Genomic DNA, 27,131 nt, shown 5'->3' with positions numbered 1-27,131 from the left:
TTTAGTGCAATAATTTTCGCAAAACAATGTTGCGTGCTTTTGGGCGCTGTGGAGCAGCTGCCGCCCTTACAACATTGTATGTGCAACATGAAGGGACAGAGTTGCCGTTGCAAGTGGCAACATTTTACCAAATGTTGTCATGAATATTGAAATATGTTTGTATGTGTGTATGCGTGTTATTGCTCAGCATGTCTTTGCTGTAGTTAACCAAGTGCATGCTTGAAATCATTTACATACATGCACTTCTCCATAATTCAGGGTGGTCCTTGATACTGAAAACAATTCTGGGTAATGAAGTCAAGCAAAAGTACACTTTACTATACTTGGTGTCTCAAAACTTCACAAATTTCGAATAACAAATTAATGTATCTTATGGCCATCGGTAGTATCAGAACACCAAGTCTTTAAGTCGGATTAAGCAATGATTATGTTTTTAAAATAACAAAGTATACATCAAATAAAGATAAAGGTCTGGTTCTTCAAATATGGTTAGAGAGGACTGAGTTATTTCCACTACAGGCAAGCTGAAGGTGTTACAAGCGATCTTCGGCAAGGTTGGACGTAATCATCCTTCTTTATACTGCCCTAGAACTTTCGAAATTCTCGAGGTAGATAGAAACTGAGCAACAGTGGCCCACTTGTATGAAAGATCATATGCAAAAGCGAGGCAAGAACTGCATATATTCCCTGAATGTCCCTGTATCTCTAAATATATTTGAAATCTCAGAGAAAGTCCTCCATCCAACGCGGTCGAAAGAAATTACGACATGGAAATTCGCAAGAAGTTTCATTTATATAAGAACCACCCTAACCTTCAAACACTCACATGCATATCGCTAGCAATAAACAGTGTTTTTGTACAAACTACTGTCCGCTTTTTGGAGTTTACTGTTCCGACTTCGAGACCAGCTTTGAGTTTCCTCGAAAGTCAAAGATTTTAACGGCACCAGACCACCAGCGCTAAGCATCGTGAAAGACCAAAATAATTTCAACATTCAAAATTTTTTTTGTTGTTGCACTTATTTGTTGTCACTGTATTTGTGGCATGTAGCGCATGAAGAAAGCACACAACACAACATTCACACAACAATACTTGGTCTGCAGTCCAAAAGACTCGCTCAAACGTGGCTTGCAACTACAAAATATACATATATACGACTAAAGAGTATGAGTGCGCCAGTGTATGCCAACCGGCATCAGTTCACACTCGCCTCAGCACGCACACATGCGCATGCAGATATGCACTTGGGTTTTGAACATCTACGCTGATAATTTATGTGCAATTTCAAGCGAAAAGATTTATGCACGAAATTTACTCTTCTGCCACATCAACCGCCCACCAAGGGCATACACACACACACACACATGTGTACGTGAAACACACATGCAAATGTAACTTCAAAGCATTAAATGGGCTAGTGAGTGAGTCTCTTTGCGCGTGTATTTGTCTGTGGCTTTTGCGAGTCTGGCTTGGCTTCTTCGGTCGCCTTGTTTATGGTTGCTTTGGGGAATTTATTCTCGCTGTTTAGCATTTTTACAAATAGTTTTATAAGCTTTTTAAAATAGTTGGCCAACTTTTTATGGACATCAAATAGTTTTTGACACACGATTTTAAGTGAACGAAGATAAAGTGCGTTGTTGGTGTGATCGTTGGTAGGAAGTGCGTGCCGGTGAGGAGAAAGTGAGGCGAACGTTATGATGACTTTTTTTATTTTTAGCTGCTTGCTTTTTATACTCTCGCAACAAATGTTGCTAAAGAGAGTATTATAGTTTTGTTCACATAACGGTTGTTTGTAACACCCAAAACTAAACGAGTTAGATATAGGGTTATATATACCAAAGTGATCAGGGTGAAGAGTGGAGTTCAAATCCGAATGTCTGTCTGTCCGTCCGTCCGTCTGTGCAAGCTGTAACTTGAGTAAAAATTAAGATATCTTGATGAAACTTTCGAAAATGAGCAAAATCGGACCACTGCCACGCCCACAAAATGGCGAAAACCGAAAACACATAAAGTGCCATAAATAAAGCTATGGAAATAAAATTTGGCACGAAGGATCGTACTATGAAGGGGCATATTTGGGTGTAATTTTTTTGGGGAAGTGGGCGTGGCCCCGCCCCCTAATAAGTTTTTTGTACATATCTCGCAAACCAATAGAGCTATATAAACCAAACTTTCTGCAGTCGTTTGTTTTAGCCACTTCCAAACAGTCCAAAAACGAAAGAAATCGGATCATAACCACGCCCACCTCCCATACAAAAGTTAGGTTGAAAATTACTAGAAGTGGGTTAACTCATTAACGAAAAACGTCAGAAACACTAAATTTCACATAAGAAATGGCAGATGAAAGCTGCACTCAGATTTTTTTACAAAATGGAAAATGGGCGTGGCGTCGCCCACTTATGGGTCAAAAACCCTCTCAGGAACTACTCGACCGATTTCAATGAAACTTGGTTTGTAATAGTTTCCTTACATCCCAATGATATGTTGTGAAAAGAGGCCAAATCGCTTCACAACCACGCCTACTTCCTATATACCAGAACTTTTAAGACAATCTGAATCGTTTACTTTACAATATATAAAGTATCTTCACTAGATATCGGTGCAGAACTTTACACAAATTCTATGTTAATAGTGTGGCAGCCCCATTCTAAAAATCGCCGAAATCGGACCATAGGTTTTTAAGGCCCCATATATCGAACACGAGGACCTCGCGCTTCTAACCTAATATTATGGTTTCCAACTTTCAATGGACTTTATACAATATATATGACGAATATGTGGGTCAAATTGTGTATTATATAATATAAATAAAGTTAAATAAATAAATTGCGAGAGTATAAAATGTTCGGTTACACCCGAACTTAGCCCTTCCTTACTTGTTGATATTAAATATTTTCTGGTCGACAAATTTCACATACGAATATATACATCTGTATATAAGTTATGTATATGTGGGAGTAAGTAGAGCTTAAAATGAAGACAAAAATATATCTTTGTTTACTTTTTGTGCCATAGAGATTTTATCGTAAATATAAATATGTAAAATCAACGAACATAGCCGAGTTCGACTTAGTGAAAATTTATGGTTTGATTTGTGATTGAGTTTAGTTTATTTTTACGAATAAATATCATATTCGCATAATACTTCCTTTGATGTTTTAATTTATGGTCTTTAAATGGCCTGAGGTTCATAAGTGATGACTTATATTTGTAATGCCAGACAAGCTCTAATTTTTTCGACCGCGCCTGTCTGCTTGATAAGTTAATGTTGAGTGTGTCGTTAAGTAAGATGCGGTCCTTCTTTCTATATGCACTTTCAAAAAACCCTACATAAAATCCATTTATTAGAAACTAGCTGACCCAACAGACTTCGTACTGTCTTAATCAATAAATAAAAGAGCTAAACTTTTGTATAAAATAAACTTAAAAAGAATCTGTATTTGATCAAAATAAACATTTAATGAATGGAACATAAAGTTTTATTATTATTTTCGACACATCATGTTGCTTACTTACAAAACAGAGTTTTCCTGACATACTAACTATTTATAAGTTTAAATTTGATATTGACAGACACACACTGTTACGATACTGTCTGTTAATCAACTTAAAGCTTTCTCATAAACATAATTTTTTGTCTTGTTTTGTGGTGCGTAAATAAACAAGGACCTTTTAAACCTTCGCTAGACCTCCATGAACATTTCAAGACCGAGATAAGATAAATCCGTTCAGCCGTTCTCGAGTTTTAGCGAGACTAACGAACAGGAATTGATTTTTATATTTATAGATAACGGAATATTAGGGTTAGTGAGAACCACTGAATGGTGTGATTTAAGTTACAGTAGAATCCCGATTATCCGGATCAAATTAAATAAGGGGTATTCCGGAAAATCTAATTCAAGTCAAAGCAAGACAAATAATATTTTAATTTCAATAAATTTTTATTATGTAATGGGTTCTACATGCGTCGTTTAGATAACAATAATGAATTACGCAATACCTATGCAATTTAAATTTTGATTGAAAATAACTTGTGTCCTGTCTTTTAAACCACTTAAAAGCAACATCTACAGCTTCAACCCCATTTTCAGCCTCTTCATCATCTACTCTCTCATTACTGTCCAAATCGTCAATGATTGCTTCATCAGTTAATATTTGTAGTCCTGGGTTTTCATTATCACCTTAAGGCCTCGGTCTTAAGGTCTGCTTTAGAAGCCGAAAGCGAAGCGTTTTTTTGGCAATTTTTTTTGAAAGGGAATGATATGATTGCGGTAAACGGAATTTTAAGACGATAGTGAACTATATTTAAGGCTTAAAAAACAATATTTATTATTAAAAATTATTGAAATTTTTTCAAAGTTGGAAGTATCAGAGAACGGCTTCCGATGAGCGCAAAAATGTTCATGCACCAACTATACCCGAACTATCAGCCCATTCGGCTCAAGCGCTCAAACTGGCATTCGTGAATGTTTTCGCTACTGAGCTAAATTCAGCTCAATTGCGGTAAATTCGTTTGCTTGCTGAGTTTATTCTACTCAGGCGTTCGCTCATTCGGCTCAACAATGATCGTGTTGAATGAAAACAAAAACACAAAAGAGCAAACTCAACGCCTATGAGTAAACTCAATGGGTATGAGCAAACTCAACAATAGAACACAATGTGTACCAAATTCTTAGTGCAATGTATGTGATGCATAAGCTGATCGCGAATAAAGCATACAAAAACAATATACATACCAGAGAACTGCAAAACTCACTTCTTTCTTGAATCAGCTCATACGCAAATGTTTCTATTCACTTCCAATCACTGAGCGAAAGTGAGCTTAACATTTCGTGAAGTGAGCAAACGTGAGCAAAGCATTTCGGACCGAAGGCTCACATTGTACGCGAATGAGCGGTGCGGCAACATGAGCTGATTTTTACTCAACGCTGTGTTTCGCTCAGTGATTGGAATTGAATAGAAACTTTTGCGTATGAGCTGATTCGAGGAAAAAGTGAGTTTTGCAGTTCTCTGGTAAGCATCTTTCTGGAGCGCCTGGAGTCTGCACTTATAAATCGGTGCCGGTGATGGAGGTCGTGTGATGCATCTGAAACAGTCGAACCAAATTTTTGTTTAATGTTTACAAGTTTCTTTTCTTTATGAACTAAAAAAATACCAAAGAAGTTATAAAATTCCAAATTTTTTCGAAGTTTGAAAAAAAAAATTCACTTTTTTAAGAAACAAATTTACTTTAAGTTGCAAAACAAGTAGTTTAAATAATACTTTTGTCCAACTTTTAGTTCAAATAGAAGATAATTTAATACTGAAGCTAGATCACTTAGTTTTTTTTTTCGATCGGACATATATTCTTTTTGCTATCGCCGGCACCGTTTTCTAACACTTGTGAAAATGAAAACTCGAGAAAACTTGCTTTAAAGGTCTGCCTGAGCGTTCGCACCTGCTCGACGCTCGGCCACTAAAACTGCTCTAGCTTCGAAAACATGTCCAATTGGCCTCTGGAATTTTAAAGATATATTCTTGGATAGTTTTGGAAGAAATTTAAAACAAAAAAAAACAATATTTTGAAGGCTGTAAGGCCTGCACTGCCTTAATATTATCTTCATCGGACTCACTGCCTTTTTTCAATCACATTCATTTTAATATTTCTCAGTCCCGAAACAAAGTAATGTTGTGGACTTCAGAAAGACGTTCTCTCTTAGATTTCAACCTAAATTTCGGCATGTATATATGTATAATAGAAAATAATTGTTTTGTTGGTAACTTACCTTAACTTATGCAGATGCTAATTTTTAGAGATACAGTTTCAAAAATATTGATTTGAAATTTGTATGACTTGCAGCGCATACTATGTATGGTGATGGCTCTATTTTAGTTTCTAAAATTATGGACCGATAATATTTTAACTTTCAATTAGAAAGAGTACCGACTGAGTTTGTTTAGGATTTCCTCTCCACAAATTAAAGCAATTAACGAACCTATCCTTTGACGTCAAGGATTTTTGAGCATGCAAGAATTGAATGCGTGTTACATAAATGAAAGAAAAAAGCTAAATAAAAAAATCATTTTTCCCAAATTTTGAGAAAAACTCTGTCAAATAATTTCTCGTACTTATTAATTAAATAAAATAAATAACTTTTATTAAAACGAACTTAACTTCTCAAACCAACCGCCTTCGTGTGTCCTCGTGCATGCTGCATTCGCTTTATTTTTACGACACTGCACTCGTTTCACTTGATGCTAACGGTGAAATTTGATGCCAAAGTTTTGTATTGCTTCCCACAATGTTCTCCAACATTGTTGTTTTCTATCTTCTGAATAATATTTTGGCTCCCCCAACAGCAAAGAGCATTGAAGCGCTTTTTGTCTCCAAATATTATGTTATGTTGAATTTTAATAACACAATGTGAACTCTTGGAGATATAAGTAAGTATACTCAAACATCATATATATATATGAGCAGATAAAATGTGCTGATATATACATTAGTGCAATATATTGCATGCTTTTCCATCGCAGTAGATGTTTCTTAGTGCCATTGTTTTTGGCACACAACTAGCCTGCAGGCCCGAAGGTGGTGCAATTGCTCTAAATGCATATGCAGATGGCCTGGCAGACGTTCCATCTCATATTTCGGTTGCCAAAGTTGAGTGGACTAAAAAAAAAAATGAAAAAGTAAATGTAAAAAATAAAGACATAACTGTATTTTAAAGATCTGCTAATGTGTTTTGATAATGTGAACTGCTAAAGAAACCGGAAGTGAATTAAAAGCTCATATGCAAATGGGTTAGAGCGCAAATTAATGTATTTTTGGCAAGCGCAGCTGTTTTTATTTGCAATAATTTAGCGTATTTTTGAAATTATGTAAGGAAAGTTTTTTAATCTATCAAAAACAAGACTTCTTCAAAATTTAATTGAAGAGAAAACAAGGCCTTAAGGTTGTCAACAGCTCTACCTCGATGCTTTTATATAACTTAAGTGTGAATTTGACAAAAAAATCTCGTGTTGATCCAAGTTGACTTACATATATCTTGTTATTTCATATCAAATATCTCGAAAACTGGAACTGCACTAGGACAGAACTTTGTCGATATATGTATGTGAAGTAATTCCCCTCAATAAGTCTGCTAGTACTGACTCTTTCGATTTCCTCTTGACATAACTCATGCATTGCTGTCCTTCTAAAACCAATTCCTCAGATTTTGGAAGCATAATTCTCCCCCGCTTACAACACTACCGCCAATGAGTCAACTGTGAGTTCAACAACAACAGTTCGAAGGCCCTATTGACCATTGAGGAAGATACAGCAAAGGGATCATGAAAAACTAAGCTCTTCACAACAACAATAGCATAAATTGAATTTAGTTTGCAGAAGTTTTACCGTATTTCAACAGAAAATGCTTTGCAAATGAGCAGCCGAAATGGTTTATTGTTATATCAATATAGATGAAAGTGCTCGTATAATATTAACTTTTCCGTAAAGTTTTATTTTCCCTTAACAGGAAACTCATATCATCGAGCACGCATATCATCAGCAATTGATTGTATTATGTAAATATCAGCAGCAGCAACAACAACAACGTAATTATTGTTTGATAACAAACTTTTTACTTTAACGCAATTTTGTTTATGCCGTTGTGTTTGTACCGTTACTCCTGCCATAATGGCTGATGAGTTTGTCCTGTAGCTGAAAATATTTCAAGTAAATGTGCAATGTCTCTCGGCGTTTTGTGCTTTTTGTTGTTAGTGTTCTTGATTTAATTCAATTTCCTTTAATTTCAGTGAGTTATTTATATGTGTACTAAAAACTTTTCAGTTTGTCAACATTATGAAGTGGCTGGCAGCCACACAAACGCACAGACATACTCTCACACGCACAGCATGCCCTGCTGGACACCGTTCACTGTTGACAGTCAGAACTTTGAAGTCGTAGATAATTTCGTCTACATGGGAACCAGCATCAACAACACCAACAATGTCAGCCTCGAAATCGAGCGCAGAATCACTCTTGCTAACAGGCGCTACTTTGGACTAAGTAGGCAATTGAAAAGTGAAGTCCTCTCACGATAAACCAAAACAAAACTCTACAAGTCCCTTATCTCCGCTCTGCTTTATGTTGCAGAAGCTTACACGATGTAGACATCCCATGAGACGACATTAGGAAGTTTCGAGAGAAAGGAGCAATGCAAGCAGAGGAGAAGAGAAGACCTTCACTACATTGGAAAGACCCGGTGGAGAAGGGCCTGGTTTTTCTTGGTATTTCCAATTGATACCAAATAGAGAAAAGGAAAAATGATAGCGCGCTGTTGTTATCTTGGCTATAGTCGCTTAAGTTTTGTCTACGCCAGTAAATAAGAAGAAGAACGCTCATTGATACCAACATTTATAGAACATATTTCTCGTTTATAAGAATGAGGATGAGATTTAATATGTCTGTGTATATTCCATATTCCGTACTGCTTTTGAGAGTGCCTTAAGTTAAATTTATCTCCTGATATAAGAAGAGACCTCCATTACGCTTTTTATTCGTACGTTCAGGATTGAATGTAGAAGGAACTGTCGAAAAACGGCTTTACTTGATTATAACTTTCCTTTTGGGTTCTGGGTACCAGCTGCTGGCGGGTGAATTTTGTTTTATATCTCTAAAGTGTTACACGTACAGGGGCATTTGCGAACTTTGACAGTGAAAAAGGAAAAAGTTTTTGCCATGAATTTGCATTAACAAAAATTTGCATAAAAGCAAGTACAAACGCACATATTCACAAAAAAACAGTAGAATAAGCGCTTGTATTCGCACTTTGCGCAGCACCGAGTTGTAACAGAACGCAAGGTGCTGCAAAAACAAAAACATTAGGTGCATTACCCATTTCGAGCGAGCGAAAAGCAAGAAGGAGTAGACCAACTTGCCGAAACAGGTGTCAAAGTGCGGAAGCCGACACTACACACACACATACAAAGAATCGCAGAAAAGTCACGGCTACACATGCGCACATTGCACCCAAACGAGAGGTGTAACGGTTATTCTAAATAAAGAGAGCACAATGCAACCGCATTAGCAGTTATGTTAAAACAACATAACAACAACACAACACATCGCAACCGCTCGTAATAACACGCAGCAAATGGCAAACATGACGAAAAACGCAAAAGTTTGCTTTTCGCCGTAAATGAGGCAATAAAAGCATAAAATCACAAAAGGAGAAATTGCTGCCAAAAACAGCAAAAACAACAAAATGTCGAAGCTCTCTCCCTTTGTGCCGCTGCTCAGCACTCAGCATTGGCTGCACCTTCCAATGGTCGTTCATGCCGTTGTACAGTAGCGGGTATAACGGCAGTTAGTGCACGAAACTTTGCCAGGTTTATGCTAATTCGGCAGTGTTTTTACTATATTTTATTTTTATTATTTAGTTGTGGAGTAATTGCATTTCCGGGCAGTCGCTTGCCGCTCAGCGAATCCACTTCGTTCGCCGTGTTGACATGTCGCGTGTCACGCATCCATGTGTGTACGTGTGCGCGTGTGCGCGTGTGTGGGAGCGTGTGTGCTCGACAACTTTTATGCAAATGTGTACAAACAATTTTGTTTTATTGTTGATATCATTTGTTGTTGGTGTTGTTGTTTATCCAGCAAACGCAGGAAAAAGGCAATCTCATCACTCAACTCTAAAACAACAGCTTTCGACACTCACGCATAAATTAAGCGACACAACACGCAATTACCGTTGCTTACATACATCCATAGATACATTTGAGCATATAGAAAGAGTTAATGCGACCCAATGGGGAAATTATTTGCAGTAATTATACACATATAATACATAGGTATATGAACACTATATAGTGTAAAAGATGAAACTTAAGAGGGTGCTTCATACAAAGGGTTTTCGGGCTCAGACCTTTGAGGACTATTCATTTTGATTTAAATGTGTGCCACTTTTCCTATCAACGCTGGTCTTTCTTTATGCCGATTTTTGTTGGGTGAACACAAAAGTAGTTTAATGAAGACAGGACGAATGGCTTAGATGAACACTTGACCATGCAATGTGGCAAATGGCTCTAGCGTCCACCTACCTATAATGCTTCGCACAGAACATTTTTCTAGATAGAAGAGTTCCCAATATCGTTTGTTCCATAGACACCAAACGGTTGAACGGTTTACTTAAAAGTCAAAATATTTCTTATGCTTACCACCAAAGGTTGGAGTATTTCGAAATAGTGTTTGGTCGCACGCTTTTAGAGTGTGAAACTCTCTCAGAACGGTCTCGGATTTATACTCAATTAGGGACTGCAATCCCGGCAACATAAATATTTTTGGATAATACATGTCATTTCAGCTACGAATAGATGGTATGAAACTATCCCTGCTTTAATGAAGAACTGTGTGTGGATCAAAGAACAGAAGAGCAAGAATTACATCAAGTTCCTTTGACGTTCTCATTGTTTTGGCAGAAATACTAAAATTTGATTTCTTCAGTATTCTTTTTAAGTGTGTTTCATTACAGGAATATACCAAGGCATTAGTCAAGTGGTTCTTCATCTTCTTTTTACCATATGAATATGTATATTCGTGTGGATATTTGCATTACGCATGTACCATTGTAAACCCGTCATTTTTCTAATCATTTTAGACTGGAACCTTTATATTATATCAATATTGGTTGCACAGGTCGTACCACTCAGTTGAATAGTATATAGTAATCATGCTGGATATAGAAATATCTTTCTATTTCTACTGCATATGAAGGCCATCAAATATGTTTTATAGATAAACAACCCAAAATGATTAATCCAATACTGTAAAGATTACGAAAGTAATACTATAAACTAGAAAACTCGAACGACTCGTAATAATTCGCATTCGGGTTGCATAATTATACTCTCGCAACAAAGTTGCTAAGAGAGTATTATAGTTTTGTTCACATAACGGTTGTTTGTAACACCCAAAACTAAACGAGTTAGATATAGATCGGGATGAAGAGTGGAGTTCAAATCCGGATGTCTGTCTGTCCGTTCATCCGTCTGTGCAAGCTGTAACTTGAGTAAAAATTAAGATATCTTGATGAAATTTGGCACACTTCTTTCTTGGCACCATAGGAAGGTGGGCGTGGCCCCACCCCCTAGTAAGTTTTTTGTACATATCTCGTAAACTACTTAAGCTATATGAACCCAACTTTCTAGAATCGTTTCTTTTAAGTACTACCTTATACAGTCCAAAAATAGAGGAAATCGGATTATAACCACGCATACCTCCCTTACAAAGGTTATGTTGAAAACTACTAAAAATGCTTTAATTCAGAAAGGGAAAACATCAGAAACCTTAAATGTCATTGTAAAGAAGGTACAGAAGGGTTTCACCCAAATTGGTATACAAAATTTTAAGTGGGTGTGGCTCCGCCCACTTATGGGTCAAAAACCATATCTCCGAAAATACTCGACCAATATCAATGAAACTTGGTTTGTAATAGTTTCCTTGCATCCCAATGATATGTTGTGAAAAAACCAAATCGGTTCACAACCACGCCTACTTCCTATATACCAGAACTTTGAAGTCGACCTGTATAGTTTACTTTACAATATGTAATTGGGGTTTCCAACTTTCAATAGACTTTATACCATATATATGACGAATATGTGGGATAAATTGTTTATTATATAATCTTACTAAAATTAAATAAGTAAATTGCGAGAGTATAAAATGTACGGTCACAACCGAACTTAGCCCTTCCTTACTTGTTTTTCATTAACATTTTACTGTTTACATAGGCCCACGCGCACCTGCAATTAACTAGATTTTTATTTTGTGGTACAGTCGTACATATCTCCATTTTCTCATAACACAAATATGCCGTTGTTATGTCGATTTGCATCAACAGTCGTTACACACTCATATTTATTTTAATTTAATAATATTTGATTTCACATTTGTGCCTTTGCAGTTTAATTCAGCGTGACACACGTCCCTCCCCACTCATCAATTGTCGCATGGTTAGCGGGAAGCACACACGAGAATCATCACGAGCGCCCGATCATCGTTCAGAGGCACGACTGCGCATCGATCCGAAGGTGTTGGTGTTCGTTGAGACGACTTACTCAGGACTCGGGCGAGATATTGCCGAGCTATTGGTCTATAACCGAATTAAGTGAGTACTGGTCCATTCTTTAGTGATAAAGTTTATAATTCAAGTTAATAGCCTAATATATAAAGATTTTCATCTCAAAACTATTTTAAATAATTTCAAAATTAACTATTAACTCATCGCTGTTGTTGGGAGCTGAGCTCAATATGTGAAGTTGCTTCAATTTACATAAATATTTAACAGTTAGATTGAAAAATTCCTATTCTTATAAAGAAAATCCCTTTATTTTAGAAAAATTCGGTCTTAGTATTCAAAATAATTGACATCGAAGACGATCCCGCTAATATTATAGTGATCCTTTGGAACTATTATATATGATGTCATGGTTGGTCTTTTGTTTTAAAATAGAACAAAACGATTTTCATTCAACTTTCTCTTGAGGTCTGAGAACGGGAAAGAGACGCTATGGTACAGATCTGTAGAAGTCGATGAATGCTGAAGCAATTCTGTTCTGATTGTATTTGCAATACAACTTTTCAAACTTTACAATGGAAATGTCATAACTGACATTTTGCAGCAGCTCAATAGTAAAATATATACATTTTTATTACGATAAGAGTTTTGATATCTATTCCCCGACGTATAATCTTTTCACCGTGCAATCGGTTTTCCATTTTCACCACCATAAATGTAAGAAGCGTCCACCAATATAACGTCGGATACGTCAGTAAACAATCCAAACGACATATTCCTCATCTCTTCTCCTCTCTCTGCCACATAGAAATCTATCTCTAACTCACCTCACATAATTTATTATTCCATCATTATGATACTGCCACAAATTTGTCACAATTTAGTTGAACTGTGGCAAGTTGCATGTGCTCATTATTAGAAGAGAAATCAATTGAACCGGAATGCTAATGTGGTGCTGCTCCGTAGAGTATGCTACCAATTACCGTACATATGTACACACAATAAGAGCGCCTCATCGCCCCCAGCGGCACTGCATCGTATATGAGAGTAATCTGGGCTTGATCCTTCTGACATAAATTAAGGCGAGGCAAAACGAAAGAAATAACAATTTCAAAATCATTGACCCACATTTGCATACCCAAGCAGTCATTACAGTTTCTGCTATGCAGCGCTATGCATTGTTGCTGCTCCTCACACACGAGCAGTCCACACATAAGCATCTCCATATATACATATGTGTATTGGTATTGATTGATCCATGAGTGCAGAGTCGCATAGCAATGTGCTCCAACTTGCTACTGTTGTTGTTGTGGTTGTTATTGCTACCAACAGTCATTCGGTTATTTAGAGCAAATGCCTGATTGTTGTTGTTGTTATTATTATTATCATTATTGTTGTGTACGCTGTATGCTGTGCGCTGTGCTAGTGCGTCGAATATTATTGCCACCGCAACAGTCAGCGAATTAATTTCGCAACCAGAAATGGGCTGCCACTGAAACAACCGCAACCAATACCGACCAACAAATGTGTACAACAACAACACTGGCAGCTTTATTGCGTACAAAACTCACACACAGCCACTGGGAATTGATAGAAATACAAATTACTGTACATGCAGCTTTACAACGCCTTAACATATGCAATGGAATTTGTAAACATTCGATCGTACAACTCGACACTCGACGTTGAACACGCGAACGCACGGTCGTGCGGATGTGGCAATGCTTGCGAATGTCACTTGATACTACGCTTGCCAGTGCATGCAGTTATACACTCAAGCATACACTTGCCGATGTAATATAATACTATAGCTGTAGTCGCAAATGTATTTGTGTGTATGTGTGTATTTTGGTTGTAATTGCGCCGTTGACCTCAGAGACGCTGTTAGAATCTATAAATTCGATTTTACCCGGAGGCGTTGAGGAAACTCACTTGGGGTTGCTAATTACAATGTTGTTGCTCTTGCTTTGTCAACAGAAATCGGCTTAAATGTCTATAGCACACATTGATTGTTGATATACTTGCAAACAATAATAATTAATTAGTCATAAGTATAAAATGTCTCACGGAAAATATGCAAAAAGTTGTATTACATTAACCCGCCCCGAGTAACATTAAGTTGAGTGTAAAGAAAATCCATGTGAGCTAAGTTTTTGGTGTGATATTCAAAATATATTGGACCGTTCCCTAAGTAATTTCGTTTGATTACAAAGATGTTGACAAAAGCCGTTATATATTTGAACATATTTTTTGGTTAGTTTGAAAAGTTTTGCTTTGGTGCCCTATCGACAAAGAAAGAAAACAGCATTTTCGGCATGCTTTATTCTGAAAAGGGTAAAAATGCAATTCAAGCCAACGAAAATTATGTTATGTATACGGAGATATTGACCGAACGCCAATGCCAAAATTCGTTTGCAAAATTACGTTCCTGAGAATCCACCACGTCCTGGAAGGACACTTGAAACCGGTGTGGGTAAAATAAAGACGTTGGTTGATGCAAATCGTCGAATAACAACTCGAGAGATATCTATCTGGAATTAATTTATTGACATATGTGTTCCTAATGTTCTTACATAACGAAATTTGTTTCGTCGTATTAACGACTGTGATTTACAAGCCACAGGTCGTGGTCTAAACGCGATAAACTAGCTCAAACCACTTCCAAGGCCGATAGTCACCAAAAAAGGTTATGTGTTGTCTGTTTGATGGGACTCGGTAGGATCGTTTAATTACCACGTTTAATTCTGATTTGTATTGAATTTGATCAATAGAAAATCCATCAGTTTCTCCAGTGGGTTGCACCTTCGGACTGTCACTTGTTCTGGTCTTTGTAAAATTTTTGAATGGGTGAACTTTACCCTCAAATCAGGATGTCGAAAACCATTTGGACACTTTTTGCCGGCAAGGACTCGATTTCTTGCTCGAAAGAAGGAAAAATGAAGAATATTTAATTTCATAAAATTTTTTACACAATAAAAAATCGTGTTTAAATTGCACTAAAAAACGAAATTACGAAGTGAACGACCCAATAGTAAACTATATAACTTTGAGGTTCCTTTTGTAGAGAAGCAAAAAACGAGTAGAATTCAAATTTACCTAGTATTTATGGACTATTTTATGAGCAGCTACATTTTATTTATGTTTCTTTAAAATGTTCTTGTTTCTTTATTCTTTTTTTATGTTAAAACAGTTTCTTTTTTCATATTCTTAATCGCGATCCAGTTCATATCAGACGAATAACGAAAAACATATCTCATGCTCACTCTACCTAGTCCTTTAAGGCAGGGAATGTTCCACCCATTATATTATTTTCTACTCTTGCTTGTAAGAACATTCGACCTATATCAGTCTCTACATATCAATTACTTTCTCTTTGGTTTATCGGAAAATATTTTAATTTTCAACTACTACCGGCAGTATACTTTCACACTTATATGTAGCAGTTCTGATAGCCTCAACTATATTTTAGTCACTGTTCTAGCTTCAACTCAAGAATCTCCAAATCATAGTCACGCTTGCCTGACTACAATCAGCACTGACGAAGCATATCAGTGCCAGTTTTTTCACTTTTTTCTATTTGATTTCCTTATCCACGGCAGCTGAGCGAGCTTTAGTGGCTCTGAGTTTCAATGACACGAGTACTGAAAATACAAGTGACGATAGTGATGATAGTGCAATGTGATGCTGAACGACACTTCCACACATATTTACACACACGTACACATGGCTATATATTTAAGATTTCCCTTCCATTCACGCATCACGAATGCTTACATATTTCATGGCATACTCATTGCTAAGTAAAGTAGAGTAAAGTAAGTCCTTCAACCACTTGGCGCTGTCAGTGTTGATGCTGACGACAGTAGCACTTCAAGCCGTCAGTTGCACGCCACTAAGCACATATACACACACACAGGCGTTGCCTTAAAGTTTCCATTCGTGTGCCGTTATTAACGAACATGAGTCCTGCCTGGCTGTGGGAGTGACTGGAGACATGCGTACCTGCCGGCTCTTCAAGTGGGCGATAACATTCGAATTGAAGCTGTTGTCAACTTTTCCAGCAAAACATTGCGTAAATGTTTATATTCGAAACATACACAAGCGCCAGTGAGCACAGGGGGGAGTAGTGTGCGTCCGTAGCCAAAAATTGTAGTGCTTTGTATATCCGGTTCCTCCTTCGACAAGCAGTGCTTTCAGAAGTTTCAAACGGCTATGGTTCATGGCCTGCTTATCGATTGTGAGTGGAATGCGATAAGCTTGCTGCAACTGTCAAGCAAATGGGGATTTTTACCAGCTGACTCACGCATATTGGGTGTGCGAGGCAACTTAAATGGGATCTTGTACGCATACAGACGCAAGAGCACGCACTTAGCACTCTATAGTAGCGCCATGCGTATATATATATATGTATCAAATTATATACAGAAGAATATATATAATTTGGTTTGTATATTTGCGTCGAGTTTTTGCCGCAATCATTTTCATTGTCCTGGCTCACAAATTGCCCAATAACTAACAGTCATTAAGGTTTATATTGTTTTCAAATGGCGACTTCTCTTTGGTCCCCAGACAGCAAACAATGCTTTCGCTTTTCGATTTCATTTCACATTTATTCCATTTCTATTTGTTGAATATTGTTTGCGGAAATGATGCGTTGTTAATGTTGTGTAGATAAAAATTTATTTGTGCCATAAGTGGATTACTTTTGCCCAGAAAATCATTTGATATTTTATCAGCGCCCAAATAATATTCACATTACCAATATCAAGTGTTTTTCGGGAAATTTCCACCGTAATTTGTTGTCGACTTTACTACTTTGTTAATATCTCATGAACTTATCTTTTTTAATGTGTTTCGAGAGCAATATTAAGGCATTATGAATTTAAAAGATAGCGCTAGTTTTCTGCAGTTTCCATTAGCATTTTTTCATTGGTCGGTACATTAGTAAAGCAGCATTCCATTATACTACATACTCCCATATTCCTTGAAACTCTTCTATAAACGCTCCATGTTTATCCGCTTTTCGATATCTCAGAACCGATATTTTATTCTCTTTAAAAATTCCTCGCTCATAATTGTTAAGGCAAACATTACAACAGTAGGGTAGCGCTCTTAATCTCACTTTGTTACAACCATATTGCACAGATGTTGATTGTTGACTTAACGATGTCAATGAGTTTTCTGAATTTTTTGGGGATTAATTTTTTTTACTTTACACACAGTGTTCTCAAATGATTGTGATTGTTAAACAACATTCTTGAAAATTTTTTAGTAGCTTTTAATAGCATATAAATGATAGTCCAATGTAGTGAATGTTTGAAATGAAATATGTCGATACAAAAATAAATAAACCTACTATCCGTTCTCGCAAGATAAGTGAAGAATGAAGGATAGCAATGATTATTAAAGTCCTTCATGAAAGTATAGAAATATCTGTTTTCAAAATTTAAGAAAGTTCAATAAACATAGGAAGCACTATTAACGCTATCGTGACAATATAAGAATATTATACATATTATATGTACGAGGTGTGTTCAAAAAAAGGGGAATTTTAAAATTTCCAATTGTCCCAAAGTCCAATTCTCAATTTATCGCATCTGAAGTGCGATACAATTTTCTGATGCATTAATTTTTTCTGTGTATGTAGCAACCGCTAAAGCTGGTAAGCCCTTTTTTGGTAAATCCTTTTCCAAAAATAATACTGTAATGACACCCTAGCCTCCATACCCCCAATGTGACTTTTCTTCTTTCCAAATTTTAAGATAATATTAAAGTGTTTTTATCGGGATGAAAGAGCCGAAGGCTATCAAAAATTCGAGTTTAAGAAGTGGCATAAGTGTATAATATCGAATGAGGGCTATTTTAAAGGCGAATAAACTAAAATTTCCGTTCTTTTTTGGACATATTCACTCGTATAATTTGCTAAAAAGTGGCAGCAGAATTATAGCCTTTTCGCACAGCCAAATTAATTGAATACATTAAGACTATAATTGAGAAACCAGTTATTGACCTATGCATTGACGGCTACTCGACAAACGATCAGCTGTTATACATTTTTGTTTTTGCTGTTCATAAGCAGTTGATAAGATTGATAAGTTGATTACTATTTTATCAATATCCACAACCATTATTGCATTGTTTTATTTCTTGCAGCAATATCTACCGTAAAGTTGCATTATATCTATTTTATCAATAAATACAGCCAAATTTACAGCGTGGATAAGAACCTGCAGAGTTGCATTGCTTTTTCAACTCGACTTGTATTCGATTAAAAATTAATGTATAATAGTCGAGATTTTTCTTTTGGGTAAATCGAGCTAAATCAGCGCTTTAATTGAAGCAAACGCGGTTAATTGATCAATTAACTCCTGTGCGAAAAAGCTTTTACAATGCAACAACTAATGTATTGTAATTAAACAAACTAAAGAAACAAAGTATAAGATTTGCACAACATAAGAGATGACCGTGTGATTTATTTCGGTATTAAATATGTTTTTTTTTTCTATTTCATTCATTTCAGTTTATTTTCTTTAATATTAATTTATTTATCTCTCAGTCAAATACTTTCCATCATTCCACCGACTAGATTGAAAAACTAACTGCTTGCTCACTTTTACATTCATGCATGTAAGCTTTTAGTGATTCGGCTTTAATTGAATTCATGCGAGTATATTCATTTACTTATGCAATTTACGAATTTCTACTCTCAACTTGGGCGCATTAGTGCTCATACAGTGTTGAAGTTTTCGAAGTGGAATAATGGCTGACGTAACCAAGTAAAGCACGACACACAAGCATATGAAAAGCAAGCGGGATTCTAAATAACTACATTCTACAATATAAATATACTGTGGAGTATGTATAAAGAAAATACTAAAATTGCTTTTCAATTGAGACAAAATGCATCAGTTCGTAACTAGTCCATCCTGCCCTGCCTTTACCTCTTCGCTATATGGTTATACATATGTATGCATAGAGTGCCCGTAATCCCATTGAAATAAAGTAATTAAAGTAAAGAAGCAAATTCGTGGCACTCTCCTTGTCTCGTCCATATACTGGAGATGTATGAAGAGTGATAAGCATGCAAGCTCGTGGCTGCCATGAAGTTCGCAAAGGCAGCGTGAGTGCTTGCAGTTCTTGCTGGCTTGGCAACACTTTGCATAGCCGAGTATGCAATCGACCTAATAACTTGATTAACTCGATAAAGTCAAACATAATACAAATAGACAAAATGCTGGAATAACTCCTTGTCAAATTGCGCCTGAGCGCGTGCTTGTCTAAGCGTGAGCTCGAGCTCGAGCGTCTGCACAGCGACTTCAGGCCACTAACAATGTTGCATGCGCGCTCGTACATATGTCTGCATGTACTCATACATGCAATACCCTAATGTGTCCGCTCGGTTATCTATGTCATCGTCGTCGATACTTTTCCACTAACTCAACTAATTCGCTAAGTAACTGCGTTGTTGTTGTTATAGTTGTAGTAGCTGGTCGGTCATATGGGTAATTGGCGTGCAACTGCTGCGTGGCATGTGTGCATGGCTCCGCTTAACTGCTCGTTCAATCATTTGCAATATACCGGTGGATAGTGGTGCATAACTACCAACCAACCGGCGAATATGCGCACACACTCACACACACGCATGCATGCAACGAAATTTCCCCAATTTAAACTCCTGTATATTTTGCATATAATTTTATGCGAGTGTATGTGTGTGTGCGGCAGTCAGTAGTTGCAAACTGTGGCTGCCATGTAACAATTTAGTGGTAAAGTAGGTTGAAATCTGCGCATATACCGTATGAATATGCATGTGTGTGTGTGTGTTGCACATTTAAAGTTCCAACAACAATTTAGAGTTAACCGAGTTAAGCAATCCCTGTTGCAAGTAATTTCCATGGCAAATTAGATTGATTACGACTCTCATTGGAGCAGAGCCATGTCATGCTGCCTGACGTTCTACTGTACAGTTAAGCCAAAAATAACAATATGGAAGTCTAGTTAATAATACAATACAGTTATTTATACTGATTAATAAAAATAATTTTGTGTCCAATTAAGTTTGGAAGCTAGTCTAATATTCAATTAAGTTTCGAAACTGGAGGAAGTAAAGTTCGTTTTATTAATGATATTTATTTGTTCGTTTCGCCATTCCCTGAGTTTTATCACTAGTTTTATCCTCCGTACTAGAATATCACACGCCTACATATGCTGGAAAGTACTATTGAAATGAGGGAAATGTTCGTGTGAATTTTGAATATTTTGGAAAGAGTTTCCACTCTTTTAAAAATTAAAATAAACTAAAGTATCTATTCTCATCATAAAAGCTTTAGTTTCTGAGCATGGAATAACATGGTTTCAAAAAATGGACCCGGTAAATTAAGTTGCCATCCATCCAAGATTTTCGAAACGAATTTTATTACACAAATTTTCAAAGTTAGATTAGGTTAGGTCAGGTCAAAGGGGTAGATCTCCTCAACTGCAGAGAGTCTCACTTAGACAGCGTTGACTATCCTTGGTGGCACCCAAACCCTCATGATTCGCCAAACGCTTGGACTCGGTAACAAAGTTCTTAAGTCGGCTAATATCGATTACAGTGGCTTCGCTGGGTTCACCGAAGGTGTGCCTACCGAGATGTTTTTATCTTAGTCTGGTGATTGCTGAGCATCTTCTTCTTCCAACCAGCATTGTGTCTGGCTGGATCTCACCCAATGTGTACTTATTGGACAATGACCAGTAAGCACACCAACGATTGCGGCGAGATGAGCCTTCCTAAGGGAGTGCGGCTGAAAGGACCTTTTCGGGGTTGGGTTCCCTAGAATGTCAAGATTGAATTCAAACCGTCTCAATATCGTTTAGATTTGCCTTAGATTACGCTATCAATAAATTATGATTGTGAAGATTTGAACCCCACAAAATTGATCTTATCTAGATAATTAAGACTATTTTTAAATTTACACTATATATTTACAGAAATAAAATTATGTATTTACAAATTATTATGCCTACAGCTCCTAAATACCAATTCGAAATATGAGTTTGAAAAATTTTTCCAAAATTTTTCCAAATTTTGCAAAAGAGAACCCAAAATTTGATCCGTTCATTGCAAAACTATTTTAGATCTTTTCGACACACTGTATCCATTATTGCCACTGCACAATAAAACACATTCACCTCACGATCTCTGCCATTACTCAGGAGCGCGACCACTGGATTAGAACGCTTGACGTTGAAGACTCCAGTGAAGAAGCACATGGAATAAGCGAGCCAAATAAGAACCAAATATAGCTGCTGCTAACGGTGAATAGTGGAAGCAGAGGAGAAGCAGCGACGCTTATAAATGTGTATGTACTTATAGTTCTCGAGTAAAACCAGATGAATAGTGGAGTGCGCTGCTGAAATTCGTGTGAAATCATAAATCAGGACTTGCCATTGTCAAACACACTTTCGCCACCAAAGCGACTCAGGGGCGAAGGGGGGTGGTTGTTGGTACAAATTTAGTAGTACTTGGTTCGCAGTCAAGCGAGATAATGTCATGTCACGTTGTTAATAATCATGTGACAAGCTGAAATACCACTACAGCATCATACAAAGCGGCACACACACCTCTACATGTATATATACATACATTCATATAAACATAAATATATAAGAATTAAGTATATATAATGTTTAAATGTATGTATGTGTGTGTTGGAATAAGTGAAATAAATTGCTGTGTGGCACTTTTGTGTGCTGCCATAAAAGCAGTCAAAATCAGTTGCACAAATCAGTTTTCCACTCACACGCTCGCAGTGAAGTCTTAATGGACATGATTGAACAAAGCACATACAAACACATTTGTGTATATGGAAGTTTTGCTAAGCATTAACTCGAGCGCAAACTGAAGTGATTATGCAACTCACCGAAGCTCTTGTATCTTCTCCTGAAGGCACTTGTGTCTTCTACTCATCGATTATGAAGTCAAAGCTTCTGAAGAACTCATTTCGCAATCTATGAAAACGGTACATTATAAGAGACAGACTCAATGCTATATAAACGATGTGGGGCAAGCTCTATTAATTTGAGGCGCATCAAAGGATGTGCAGATTGTAGGCAACGATGCGCAACTGCCACACGTGTGCGTGCAACATGAGTACTGGCAAGTGTCTTTGTATGAGTATACTCATAGTTGGACTCATGCTTGTGCGCCTCTTATCACTCTCCGTCAGTCAATCACTGCTTGCCACAGCATAGATTAGGTAAATTTAATATACAATAAGTTCAATTTGGAATTTAATGGAGAACGAGAGCTTCACATAAAAACTCATTTACTAGCGTATATGTGTGCGTGTGCGTGAGTGCGTGTAACAGGTGCCTATAATAGGTGCGTCAAATAAAATGCAATATAACGTCAATCTGAATGCTGCTTAGAATCATTTCTTCCTGCTTATATATACAGACACACAAACGCACATGCGCATATGCTTGTAAATGCCAGCTTATCTGTTGTACTCACTCACATTATGCAAAGATATAATCATCCAGTTGACGAGCGTAATAACGTATGTAGCATACTCTGTGTGCGAGCAGCATCAGGCACACAAGCGTAATAAGTCGGCAGGAGACTTTGCAGCATGCTCAACGTTGTTATCATCGCACGGGCGAAATAGATTACATGAGCTCACCTTCCTTCCTTCCTTGGAATAGGAATTACATTTTTAAATTACATTTATGAAGAAATGAGTGTCATAAGAGTTAGTTATCATACTCTTTCAAATAAAATGGAAAATAATATTTTATCAATTTATCTTAATAAATGTCAGCAGTAGTAGTAGTTTATGCGAAAATTGTTAATTTTCAAACAGAAAATACAAGAGAATTTGACAAATTTCTAAGTTGGGGTTAAGACAATTTAAGGGTTCTTATGCTAAATGCTAATGTTTGTATTACTTATTAGTCGCTTAGTTACGTAGTAGTCGCTGTCAGTCACCTCAGCAAACATTACACTGTTATACAGTGGTTTTGTTGCCCTGGATATGAGACTAATTTTAGATATATTTATGCTCACAATTCACGAAACTATCAATGAGTTTGTAAGAATTGCTCTAAATTTTTTTTAAATCTTTATTTTCATTTTAATTCAAAAAAATCGGAAAACAAGAAATAAAATGACATAAATGTTGAAATTATTAGTTTTATTTTGAAAGATTAACAAACATTGAAGTAAATAGAGAAACAAATTTTAAAAACTTATACTATATTCCCTTAAAATGCCTTTTATTAGCTTTTCTTTTATAATTCTTTCTTTGAACCGCTCTCCCTGTTCTTCACTATAATTCCCTAAATTATCCGGGAATATATCTAGATGATTGCGAAGATAGTGTAACTCTATACTCATATTTGCTCCTAGAGTCTGAAAATTTGTCAGTATATTTTGCACAATTGCTTCATAATTTGGTGCTTTATGATTACCTAGAAAATTTTCGACTACCAATACAAAACTTTTCCAAGCTTTACTTTCCGGAACAGTCATGACTTTGATAAAATCTGAGTCTTTCATCATTAGACGTATTTGAGGACCATCAAATATTCCACCTTTTAACTTTTCTATACTAAGCTTAGGAAATTTTCTACAAATGTAATTAAAACAGTCTCCGTCTTTGTCTAATGCTTTTACAAATTGCTTGATCATTCCTAACTTAATATGTAATGGTGGGAGTATGATTTCGTCTCTGCTTACCAATGGCTCTCTGATTACATTGGCTTTACCGACATTTAAAGAATCTCTCACAGGCCAAACATCTTGATTCCAATGATGTTGCTTTGCTCTACTACTACCACATACAAATAAAGCACGGGTATTTCGTGTATCCACTCTGTTGACCGCGTAAAAAATTAACCATTTTCAAATCTACACAGATCGTCCGAGTATTTAATTTTTTCTAAAACTAATTTTATATTTTCATACTCCTCTTTGAATTTTGTTGAATGGGCGATTGGAATAGATGCAAATTTATTACCATTGTGCAGTAAAATAAAAAATCATAAAAATAAGAGCACATTCAGTACTTTCATATATATATTCGTGATCTGGACACTTGAAAACATAAAAATTTTCACAGATATCCAGGGCAACAAAAAAAATCTTTTTTTTGTAGAGCTGTGTTATCAATACCTTGAGAATATATAATATACAGTAAAACCTGTATAAGCCGGTACCTGCGGTTTAGCACTTTTTATCTAAGTTACGCGAGTGTCCATATTATAAAGAAATGATTTTTTTTCACATTTCATTGACTTTATTTAAAAAAACTTGGTAAAGAACGTACATTAAATTCAATAAATATTAAACAAAAAACACAAAAATTAACACAAATTAAATATGCACAATTATGTCACAGGAAAAAAATAACGGTTTTGTAGCTGGAAAATTCCATAGATGCCGAAATACAAATACATTTGTGTGTAATACAAGCAAATAGTATACAAATATGCATACATATTAAATGTATTGTCCAAGATAGAAAGGGATTTTAATGCTTGCAGATTAAAAATTTAGACCAATTTTGTCCAACTTTCATGATAGACAGTGTCCTAATTAAACAGTGAATATATGGATATTATATACTATATTCTGTTGGTACACAATACTTTGTACAAATTTGGCGAGTATCCAAATTATAAGGGTGTCCAACGTTACAGGATTTACTGTATAAAAAGCTATCTTAAAGCTATTAATAGTTCGAAAAGCGCTTTAAAATAGGATAACTGTTAATTATCGGGGCTTTTACAAGGACTACCGTCCTCTTTGGCCTCAGTAAAGTCCCTTGCGGTTCTCCTGAGGCCACAAGTATCCAGTCGAGGCCTACATTTGCAGTAGGAAAACGGTGTTCCTACATGTTCCCATGCTACTATTAGTGAGACAAACGTACCTGTCCTTGCAATCTCATTAGACTTACAATTTTCCGCTATTCCGCTATGGCCAGGAATCCAGACCAGGCTAATGGATAAGTATAAGGATGACACTAATAGTGAAGATAAGCATTCCATAACCAGCTTTGAGCGAATGGTCAGCGAACCAATCGGAGTAAATCGTCACCTCTCTAAAGTTTGCTGCGTTTCAAAGCAAATACACAGTTTGGATTATTTTCTCTCAGCTTAGATCTAAATTGAGCAATTTGTTGTCAATTGAATGAAAGTCCAGTAAATTGTGCGATCATTCGTGGTGTTTTCTTTGCATTGATTTGATTGAATTTTCTACAGTTTTTTGTTCTGATCTATGCTTAATTTTTGTGGAGAAGTAATGAAGTTATGACGACTTTCAAATTTATTTTTTTTTTATAAAATTGGTAAAATATTCTTTGAGTCATTGAAGGTCGGTATTACCCAGCATCATTGCTTGCGGGTTAAAATAATTAAATGAATAATAATAAATATATTTTATCTAAATTCCAAATGCATGTCCATCAGCTATTTTATATTGCCTTACATAGAGTTGTAATAGAAGTGGCAACACCAAGTAAAAAGCAGCTTCCATCAATGCTTGTCTAAACAGCTTATGCAATTTTCTCGAAACATCAAACTCAATATTGTGATATAACTTATTCAAATAGCGTTTATTATTATTTATCTTGTGCTTAGAAAACCGTATAATGTGCCGCAAATGTGCGCCAGGATCTGTTACCAGTTAACCTGTGAAAAGAAATATTGTCAGTCATCGTACATTATTTCTTATATATGTATGTACTTATCGTACATGCCCATTCGTGCTTCTTACACGAAATTGCCTGTCTTTAAATTCGAATAAAGGAAGCTGGTTCGGAGCGTGGAATAACGGAAGCTGGCACCTTTGCTGTGATGTCTGATTTTGTCACTTCAGTTGATTATACCGTTATAAGGGATGGTGTAAAAAGGAAAATTACCTGTCAGATTCCCGGGCAATCATATGTATGCGCTGACACACATCCCATGCACACACACACACATAAGCGTGTACTTAGGTGCTGGCATGTACATTGCCAGTGTATGATATCAACTTTACCGTTGACTTTTTCGTGCAGGAAATTATTGCCGCTCTTCTCGTTCATAATATGTACTGGTAACACTTTGGTATTGTTGTTGTTGTTCGTATGCTGCTACCATTTTGTTGTTTACTATGCTTACCTATCGGTTGCGCGTCTCAGTATTTACCGTTATACACTTTCGTAAAACTCACCTTTCACCCACACCCACAGCCATCAGCCTTCAGCCGTCGTCGTTTGCCTTGGCAATAAAAATATTTCACACATGCTATTTGTAAGTAAGCGCGCAAATGACAGCAGGAAAGATATAATGAAGGTGATCCTTGCCAGCAGACACACGGCCATAAATACAAATGCATATTTCTAAGTATCTATGCGCACCAATTCCAATTCAAGTCTCCGTGTGTTTACCGTCAGACCGTGTGCGCAGTCGAAATTGCGGGCCAAATGTGGCACGCACCTAAATCTGCCAAGTAAACGTTTAGTTCGGTTAAAGTGGCGTGTAAAATGTTCATTTGCGAATGCCGAAATGTTGTCTGGCCCCGGACCCCGCCCTCGCGCTGAAATGTGCGAAATTTACGCCGCCAGGAAGGAAGCACCGCTCTGGCAGCCATTATGAGCGCTCGCTCTGCAGCATCATTAGATGTTTATTGCCCTCAGACGCAGTCAGCGGCAGCGGCAGCTGCAATTTGACTTCATTTAGATAAGCGAAGCACTTCAGCAGCCGCACATACATACACTCACACAAAAACATATTTCGGTTGCGAGCGCTGCGTTGCACGTAAAATTAGCGAGTTTATCCATAATTTCTTCGCCACGACGCTTTCCCACTGGCAGCAGCGGTAAATTCAACTGAAATATTTCCTTAACTCAAAGAACCGCAGTTTAATAAACTCACACGCCGAACAGCGTTTGGTAATACAATGAATGCGTGGCTTACAGTTCAATTACCACGATTTATTTAACCTCTCTTTGTGTCAGACACAATTCAATTATTTTATACGCACTCACACATGCGCCTGTATATACGCGAGTGAGCGTTGTGTGCTCATATGCAAATGCAGGGCACTGCACCCGGGTTCTACT

The 27,131-nt window shown here is 36.7% G+C and overlaps 1 protein-coding gene across 5 annotated transcripts in view; it reads left to right on the top strand.

Annotated features, from left to right (window-relative positions):
• The window catches only part of LOC105214398 (bifunctional heparan sulfate N-deacetylase/N-sulfotransferase), a 190,400-nt gene that overhangs the window by 127,402 nt on the left and 35,867 nt on the right, over positions 1–27,131 (top strand). For all 5 annotated transcript variants that reach the window (XM_054228624.1, XM_054228623.1, XM_011187783.3 and 2 more), the window contains one exon: positions 11,932–12,135. In XM_054228624.1, the coding sequence (XP_054084599.1) occupies positions 11,932–12,135 (204 nt within the window). The remainder of the gene's footprint in view (positions 1–11,931; positions 12,136–27,131) is intronic.

Source organism: Zeugodacus cucurbitae, chromosome 4 (genome assembly GCF_028554725.1).
Source record: "Zeugodacus cucurbitae isolate PBARC_wt_2022May chromosome 4, idZeuCucr1.2, whole genome shotgun sequence".
NCBI classification, from domain to species: domain Eukaryota; kingdom Metazoa; phylum Arthropoda; class Insecta; order Diptera; family Tephritidae; genus Zeugodacus; species Zeugodacus cucurbitae.
The sequence above is the reverse complement of the archived record's forward strand: the minus strand, read 5'-3'. Positions and strand labels throughout refer to the sequence as shown.